Source organism: Phodopus roborovskii, unplaced genomic scaffold (assembly GCF_943737965.1).
Source record: "Phodopus roborovskii unplaced genomic scaffold, PHOROB, whole genome shotgun sequence".
In the NCBI taxonomy this organism is placed as follows: Eukaryota; Metazoa; Chordata; class Mammalia; order Rodentia; family Cricetidae; genus Phodopus; species Phodopus roborovskii.
In genome coordinates, this window is record NW_026126407.1 from 45,973,748 (window position 1) to 45,983,030 (window position 9,283).

The window sequence follows — 9,283 nt, forward strand, 5'->3', positions numbered from 1 at the left end:
GTGTCTTGTGTTTGTCTATAAATTCTCAAGACACAGTGGACTTCATTCCCAGTAGGAAGGTTCTGGAGTGCTGTGTTTTTAAAGAGGTATGTTTGGCAACATTTCACGAAGCACAGTGCCCAGTAAACCTTAATTTCAGCTAAGTGATGAATCACAGTCCAGACACGTTGTGCATATTTATCTGGAATTCACGTTGTACTAGGTGTGCTGGGTTCTTATTTGCACAGTCAGGATGGGCTGAGACAGGGTTGCAGAGGTTGACTGATGGTGGAGTTCCCCTCCTTCCAGCCCCTTCGCTTTGTAGCTCAGGAAGAAGGCTCGGGAAAGCAAGAGGGGGCAGCCCCGCAGCTTGAGTATAGAGGAACTACAGCTTCTAGTGAAACAGCCTGTGAGATCCCAGAAGGGACAGAGTCCTGGGAGTGGGGGCAGCCACACCACCCATCCATAGAACCACTGATGAGCCACTGTTACTCTGTTCCAAATCTTGACCCCATGTTTGATCAAAAGATAAGGAATGCCAGCTTGTTACAGGCTCTGGTCAGTATCACCACTCTGGGCTCTAGGAAAGTGACCACAGAGCATCAGCTTTGGGACCCTGCTCCTAGGATAGAAAAACTCCAAGGACAAACATCCCAGTAATTTGTGTCCCCAGCACAAAAGCTTTTAGATCCTGGCAAAGCCACCAGCTTTGAAGAAGGGCAGCAGTAAGCAAATGACAGTATCAGCCTGGAGCTCAGTTCCAGATGTCACACAAGGCCATCTGAACAAGCTTCATTTTCCCTCAGCCACCTCACTGCCAACACCACATGGGGACTGTCACCTCCCTTTCCTGTAATGGCAGGTACACAAAGGAAAGTGGGGAACTGAGTCATGAGAAGAAAGAAACCTTCACCAGTTTTCCTCCAAGGAGAAAGAGTGCTGTATCACAGTTTTGTGTCAACTTGACACAAGCTAAAGCCATCTGAGAGGGAGGAGCCTCAACTGAGAAAAATGACTCCAAAGATTCAGCTGTAGGACATTTTCTTAATTAGTGATTGATGGAGGAGGGTCCAGCCCATTGTAGGTGGGGCCACCCCTGGGCTGGGTTCTATAAGAAGCCATGAGGAACTAGCCAGTGAGCAGCACCCCTCCATAGCCTCTGCACCAGCTCTGCCTCCAGTTTCCTGCCCTGGTTGAGTTACCTCAATGGACTGAGTCAGGATATGTAAGCCAAATAAACCCTTTCCTCCCCAAAAGTCATGGTGTTTCATCACAGCAATAGAAACCGTAACTAAGACGACAGATGAGTAATCACAAGCAGAGCCCAAGCATCATGAATGGGATGTGCAGCTCAGCAGGGGGACGGGTCCCCAGTCTGGGACTCTCTAGAGGTGCAGTAACTCCACTTGCCCACTGTGGGCACCTGGGTAAGGGAGCCCTCAGACACACAAAATGCCCCAGGAGCAGAGGCCGGGACACACCTCTAGCTGAAGGACTTTTCCAGTACCCCGTGACATCAGGGAGCACACGGAGTGTCTTTAGGACTCTGGGCTGCATGGTTCCGCACCCCTCCTTAGCTACAGGCACCATGAAGGACTGGGCTCTCTGGACAAGTTATCCTATAGCCAGAAAATCACCTCCCTGGTTTCCCTGTGGGATTTCACACTCATAGATTTTGCTTCTTCAGCTCATGGATGGAAAACCACACTGGAGCCCTTCATGTGTGGCAGGAGTTGGAAAAGGGTGTTTGTGGCCATCAGAAACCCATCTGAGGAGGCCTTGCCCTGGGAGGATCAGGAAGAATCCATAGGGACTTCACAGGCTCACAGCAGGATGTGGGGACCTAATGGTGCTACATCAGCTTGGCACAGCCTCTCTTTTTTAAACAAGCAGTCACTGGTTTTTATTTTCACTAAAAATAGGGCCATATGTATACTGCAGAACATTTGGAAAACATAAAAAAGCATAGACAAGGAAAAAAAAGTAGACAAGGAAAAAAAAGTACAACTTTTTTTTTTTTTTTTTTTTTTTTTTTTTTTTTTTGGTATCAGCTTCATTTCTGGGTCTTTATAGATGGCCATTTCCACCCTTCACTGGCAATCTGCAGGAAGGGCCTGAGTATGTGCCCACTGCAGTTTGACTGTGATGACCCAGCAGAAGTCAGGCACATCTACATCACCCTCCTGGAACTCTGAATGTGCATGTCACCTGGGTCCTGTTCTCTACGGATGGACATGTAAGCTGCCACCAGTTCACAACTATAGTAAATGACAGTATACATGGATGTCTCTAGTAAGGCTTGCTCTTGCCAGGCCTGGACCAGGGCCTGGGCCCACTATAATCCTCACACTGTCCTCATCAAACTGGAACTACTAGCAGCCAACCCTATTTTATAGATGGGGGTAAGTGATGATTGTGGTCACAGAGTTGGTAAGTGGCAGAGTAGAAATCTGAACCCACTTATATGGTGGGCTTTCTCCATTCACTAGAGGTATGGAAAGGCACAGACTCAGCCTGCACAGAAATTGTTTGGAGCTATGCTAGCCCAGTCTCCTTCAACCTGCAGGACCAGAGTAGGAGAGGAGTAATTGAGACACCTCCCTTGGAGCAGGCCTTCAGTGAGGGGAGGGCCAGGTGCCTGCACCTGGGGTGGAGGGGATTGGAGCAGTGAGCACAGTTGTCAAGGTCCCCAGAAGAGCAATCTGAAGCCATCTCACTTGCCACCTGCTTGGCACACAGCTTGCTTCTGACAGGCACCCCACCTGTTTATTGTTTGTTTGTTTGTTTTGTTTTGTTTTCAGCCTCAAGAAAGCAACAGACATTCTTTTCTTTTTTAAGTTCTACTCGGAGGCTGGAGATATAGCTCGGCAGTTAAGAGCATTTGCTGCTCTTCCAGACGACCCAAGCTCGATTCCCAGCACCCAGGTTCACAACTATCTGTAACTTCAGCTCCAGAGGACTGAACACCCTCTTCTGGCCTCCGAGGCCAACAGTCTATTTTTACACAATCACTCATACAGACAAGCACATGCACACATAAGATAAAAATAGAATAAATCTCTTTTTAAAATGCTGTGAGGGCACTAGTGCTGTGTGACAGACACGGTGAAGTAAGGACCATTTGTAGAGGAGGCTGGAGTGGCTCTCTTCATGCTGCAGCATGGTACCCAGCCTTGGCCAGGCAACACAGGACAGAGCAGAAGAGTGAAGGCAGGCACAGCACATCTCAGAGCATCGTGCATCCAGACCATGACACCACTATGACTGTCCACTAATGAGGCCCAGCACTGAGGGTCAGGACTTAAACCCCTGTCATTCAGACACCCTGGGAAGTGTCATTGGCAGGCCTCCTGGCTCAGCAGTGATGAGATTCAAAGCCAGGCTTTGCCACCACAAAGGCAAAAGGCAAGTAGCTAAGAAATGTGCTAGTCGCTGGCAGTTTTCTCCAGCAGAATTCTAGCACCTTTGAATTCTCACACTGTCTTCTTAGGAGGAGCCACCTGGCTCACAAAGCCAGAAGCCAAGGTAGGGCCAGTTGGCTTACTGCCCCAAAGAACTTAAATCCAGGCTGGTTTGTCTCTAACATTCCCAACGGCCGCCCTGCTCTGAGGGTTCCCATAAAAGGGGTGGCAGAGGAGGGATATACATGGGCAGCAGATCTACACTCCACAGCTCAGCATCTGGGGATCGCCACACAATACAGAGGACAGCTCTGGCTTCACAGTACACCGGCATGATCCACACTGACTCATCAGGCAACTGTCACTCCCAGGCTCCTGGTACCTGATCAGTTAAGGAGGGACAGCCTGACAGTCTCTCAATCTAGGAGGTCCATCTACTCAGAGCTTCTTTGGAATAAGTAGCAAAGGCTGATGACTTGCCCATCAGACTGAATGAACAGAGGGAGGAGAGACTAGGGTGACCCCAGCATCTCAGAAGAGCTGGCAACAGTGAGCCCCCTGGTGTGTGGTGGGGATCCCAAGGCTGCCTCTATTTCCCAGACAAACACACCTAGCTCAGGTTCCCATGGAATCTCTCCCTGCACATACTTTGGATTCTCTGAGCCTACAATCTCCTCAAGGGGAAACCGAGAACATTAATCTAACCACCTGCAAGATTAGTATCCCAGATGTATAACTCTTCCACATCAAGAAGAGATGAAAGGCAAAACACACTGAGCCAGCAGCAAAGGATAAACAGGCAATTCACAGAGGAGGGAACCTCAGCTGGCCAATGAAGGCACAAGGCCACTTGACCTCATTAGCAAGCAGGGAGAGACTAAGGAGCACCATTATGGGACACTACCGTGCAGGAAGCATACTGACATCACATAGAAAAGCTAACGATAGAGACTGAACAAGACCCAGAGCAGAAGGAACCGAGGGGCGTGCCTCCTGCAGTGACATGCAGAGCTGAACATACACTCCAAGACCCAGCAGAGTTCCTGTGCTGGGACTAGACACAGCAACAGTCCCAGCCAGGTTAACTGCTGGTAAGAACAACCCTGAGTCTCCAGTAGGAGAGGACCTGGAGGGTGGAGGGAAACAGCCACAGATGGAGTGCCATGTAGTAGTTACAATGAACGGGAGCTTCTGAATTTACAGATCCAAACAGGGCAAGGCTTTTATAGTTTCAAAACCTCAAAGACAAGACTGAGATGGGTCAGCAGGTGAAACGTAATGGGGAAGGAGAGGGAGACTGATGGCAAATGGGGCGACAGAAATGTTACAAAACTGGACTGGGGTGATGACTATTTAGCCCTAAACAGTTACTACAAATGCCAGTGACTTCTATGGTTAGAATGGGTCACTGTGGTGGTATATAAATGATACCCTGAAGAAAGCAGCTAAATAATAAAAAATTATCCCTATAGACCCACGTTTTATTTTATGTGTATAGATGTTGCCTGGATGTGTGTGTACCACATGTGTGCTGGGCGTCTGTGGAGGCCAGAAGAGGGCACCAGATCCCTTGGAACCGGAGTCACAGTGAAGCTCTGGGAATCAAATCCAGGACTTCTGCAAGAGCAACAAGTGCTCTAAACCACTGATCCATCTCTCCAGCCTGTGAATCTGTATTTTAAAAGTGAGTGGGGGCCAGGCATTCAGACTTTAATCCCAGCAGTCAGAAGGCAGAGGCAGGAGGGTCTCTCCAAGTTCAAGGCCAGCCTGATCTATGTGGTTAGTTCCAGGCCAGCCAGGGCTACCAACTGAGAAGTGCATGGGAATGATAAATAACAGATGCAGGGCAGTAGTCTGGAGGAAAGATGAGACTGGAAGGGCACAAGGGGCTCTGTCTCTCATTTATTTTAAATATAAAGTCAGAAAGGATTTGAGACAAATGCAGACTCTGACAGAAGCAGGAGTCTATAGATAGGGGTGGGCTTTGTTCTCGCTGTGCCTCTGGAACGCTGACGTCACACGGAGTGTCTACCACCCTCAAAGAGCTATCATGACAACGAAACCCACACCCAGGGCTCCATCCAGGGCCAGTTAGCACTGCTGTGGTTGGGGGCCTCCTGTGCTCTTGACCTTGTGTGTCCCTTATCAGTACATGGGAGAGGATCCCAACAAGACCCCCCCCCACAGGCTGCTAGAAGACACCCTAGTTAGGGATGGCGGCCCCAGTAGGTCACTCTGAGAAGCTCCCTTCACATTCATTCTAAAGCCCGGACTCTGAGTGGGACAGGCACAACAGGGGTACACATAGTGACAACATGGCCTTATCCACAGGTGAAAGGCAGCCTTTGTGGAGAGGCTGCTACCCTGGCAGGGAGGTGGAGCAGGGGACCTGGCTCTGAGCCCTAGGCATTACTGTCTAACTGCAGCCTCAGAACCTCTGACTGGGTCCATACCAGGCGAGGAATCAGAGGGACACAGCAGCCAGGAACGCTGAACTGATGTGCACATTGCACTGTGGTGCTTATGACAGGGGCAGGAGAACATGGTGTCCCCCCCCCCCTGTTAAGGTCTGGATATGGCCTGTCCATGTCCAAGAGTTTTGTGTTAGAAGCTTGGTCCCCAGTGTGATGGTGTGAGGAGTGGTAGAACCTAAAGGGCAGAGCCTAAGGAGAGGTAGTTAGGTCATTGGGTGCATGGCCTCAAAGGAGATTAAGGAAGTTCTCCTAGGATCTCAGTTCCCAAAGGGCTCTTTGTTACAAAGAAGCAAAATGGCTCCTTCCCCATCATTCTGACTTCTAGTCTCACCATACACTCTCTCCCTCTGCACATGCTCCCACAGTGACATCACCTGCAAGTCTGTGATGTGGCCAAGAAGCCTGGGGGCCAAACTGATGAGGCAGCCCAATCTTGGACTTGCAGCTTCCCAGGCAGCTAAATCAACCTCTTTATTTTACCAAGTACCACACCTCAGGCACTTGGCTATACAATGAAGAACAGACCAAGATGGTTCCCAAAGGGGATATGGGCCACTCAATACTTAGTCATATTTTTTGGTTGCCACAACCGAGGAAAGGGGAGCTGCTGTACGGAGCAAGGTTACTTCAGTCAGGTTGCTAACACCTGTCTCCAGACCCATTCCTTTCAGGGTTTGGAGCTGGGGGACAGGTGACATAGTCCAGTGTGTTGCTGTTGGCTTTGGGACCCTACCACCATAGCACTAAATTATCTGTTCCTCTGGTGACTCAGGGAGCATACATCCTCACCCCCTTCCTCACCTGGGGAATCAAAGCCCCCTGTCACAGCAGTGACTAAACCCACAGTCAGAGGAAGAAGTTCTCGGAACAAACTCTACCATGACGTCAGCACATTTCCAATGAGAGAGACACGGACACCACTGGGCCACAGTTACGGAACTCCATGTTGGTCACATGACTGACTACTCCCACTGGGAGGGGGTGTCATCACCCCATCTTTCATATGAGGACACCGAGACTCCAAAAAGTAATAGCACCTGGGGTGTCCAAGAGCTGGGCTCCAAGCTAGGCTGCTGCCCAGACCTGGTTCAGTGGGCCCCTAACAACTGGTTGAAAGTTCAAGGGTATCCCTCAAAGCTGCATAGTGCTGGCAGGGAAGCATGGGCCTAAGTGGATCCCCAGGTTTTGAGAGGACTTTGTCTAGGGCCTCTGTGGCACATGGGTTCTGAGAAGAGGTATGACACAACTGTTTTGGTCCAACAGGCCTGGGCTTACACTTGCTCTGCAAACGGACTTGAGAAAACCACCACTAACAGTTTATGGCAGCGCAAGAAAGAGTGGTGGCTGTTGCGGGCTCACAGATGGGGGGGCTCACAGACCTGGTGGGTTGGTAGATCTGGCAGGCTCACAAATGGGTTGGGCTCACAGATCTGGTAGACTCACAGATCTGGTAGGCTCACAGATCTGGTAGGCTCACAGATATAGTGGGCTCACAGATGTGGCTGGCTCGAAGATCTGGTGCATTTATATATCTGGTGGCAGGCAGCATGAAGAATTCCAGACTTCTTCCAGTTGGTTTGTTACTGAAAACTGTCCCATACCCAAGAGGCAACTCAACAGGCTCCAACAAGAAACCAAGATTTGGCAGCATTTTAAATAGTTAAGGGGGAAAAAGAGGGTGGGGGTTGGGGAAACCAAGATAATTTAGCTGAGCTCTGAAGCAAGGAAAACTTAGCTCTATTTAAAGATACCACAGGTCCAGGAAGCAGCCCCCGCTGGCTGGCCCAGGACTGAGTAACTAAATGCCTAGCCAATAACAATACATGGGAACACAGCACACCCTTTCTTGAAGAGTATAGTGGATTCCAGGCCATCTCCTTCCAGAATTTTATGGACGACTCATGGAAGGCATGTATATCTGTCTGCTTTGTAAGAATGACTCTCTTAAACAAATAGAGCCAAAAGGGGCTTCCAGGGAGGCCCCTGGCCAGCCTTTTTCCAGCCAACGCCCTTTTCTAGTCATTGTTCCACACTTCTTTGTTAGGATTTTTTCCCTCCCTCTTGCTTTTTTGCTTCCTGGTTAACTTCTCCAGGGCTGCCACAGCCAGCTTCTTCCAGGCAGGGGCACCATCCCCCTTCACTCTTGGAGTGAAGTCCCCAGGGCCTCCTTTGGATCCTCTGTCCTACTACCCAGAACCTCTGAGGCGGAACCTGGGCTACCTCAAGAGCAAACAAGGTCCCTAAGCAGCCCTGGAGACCACCCACCTGCGGGTCACCATGGGCCCCAAGTCCACTGTCCATATTCTAGAACCCTCAGCCTTCCCATCTGCAAAATGACACCAAGGACCTATTTCCTCCATACCTTGCCAGCTCCAAACAAAAGTCTCATTTCACAGAGGGGGGTACTCCTGGGGAAACTTTCCCACATTGTTAAACGGAAGTTACTTGAGAGGGGCACTCAGATGACCCATGCCCAGAAGAACAAGGGGCTTGGTTGGCTGGTCCCACGAGGCTGGGCGCCTCTGGACAGGAGAGTGGCCTGAAACCGCGCCTCCGTGGGTCTCTCTCCTGGTTTCTGTCTGAGTCTCCAGCAGCGGCTGGGGCCAGACTTTTGCACGGGTGGGCAGGGCGGGGGCTCGCGAAGAGATGGCGGGGAGGGCGCGGGGGACCGGGGGCGTGCGGGGAGATGGCGAGGAGGGCTCGGGGACCAGGGGCGCGTGGGGAGACAGACAGCAGGGAGGGCGCAGGGCACAAGTTCTGCGCGGGGCTAGGGTCGCCGCGTGGCGTGGGCGCAGACTCACATAATGCTTGTTGGGCACGCGCCGCTTCTGCACATCCAGCACCTTCACCTCCACGATGCTGCGCCGCGGCGGCATGGCCTTTCTCCGCGCCCAGCGCCGTGCGGGCCGGACCGGGCCAACGCGATCCGAGAAGCCGAGCACTAGCCGCCGCTGCCGCTGCCGCCGCCGCCCTCTGCGCCCCGCCCCTGCCCGCCCCCGCGCCGCCCGCCCACCCCGCTTAAAGGGCCCGCCCGGCCGGGCCCGGCCACGTCCGCCCGCCCGCCCGCGGGCCTTTGTCCCCGCGCCCGGCGGGACGGCGAGCCCCGCCCCCTGCGCCCGGGCCTGGTGACTCTAAGCCCACGCAACCAAGCAGCCTGCTAGGGCTCTTCATCCCTGAAATGGGCTCAGGGTGGTTGCCCACCCCTCTCAGCATTCAGTCGCTATAAATCTGGTCGTCCACCCCCAACTCTGGGGTTTCAAGGGAGAAGCAGGGGTGACTAGGTCTCCTGGGTTCACTGTCTGTGACTTGGAGAGAAAAACTGCAAAAATGCTGGGCCGCAAATGTAAACGAAAGTAGATAGCTAACCCCTACCCCATCCATGATGGGCTGAGTTCACACCTGGTCCTGTGCCCTATCTCATAATGCCTG

At 51.8% G+C, this 9,283-nt stretch overlaps 1 protein-coding gene across 1 annotated transcript in view; it reads right to left on the bottom strand.

The window, feature by feature from the left end:
* The window catches only part of Sh3pxd2b (SH3 and PX domains 2B), a 77,739-nt gene extending 68,921 nt beyond the window's left edge, over positions 1-8,818 (bottom strand). Inside the window, exon 1 of the mRNA XM_051180994.1 lies at positions 8,656-8,818. Within this exon, the coding sequence (XP_051036951.1) occupies positions 8,656-8,730 (75 nt within the window). The 5' untranslated portion in view covers positions 8,731-8,818. The remainder of the gene's footprint in view (positions 1-8,655) is intronic.
* Positions 8,819-9,283: the final 465 nt, after the last annotated feature.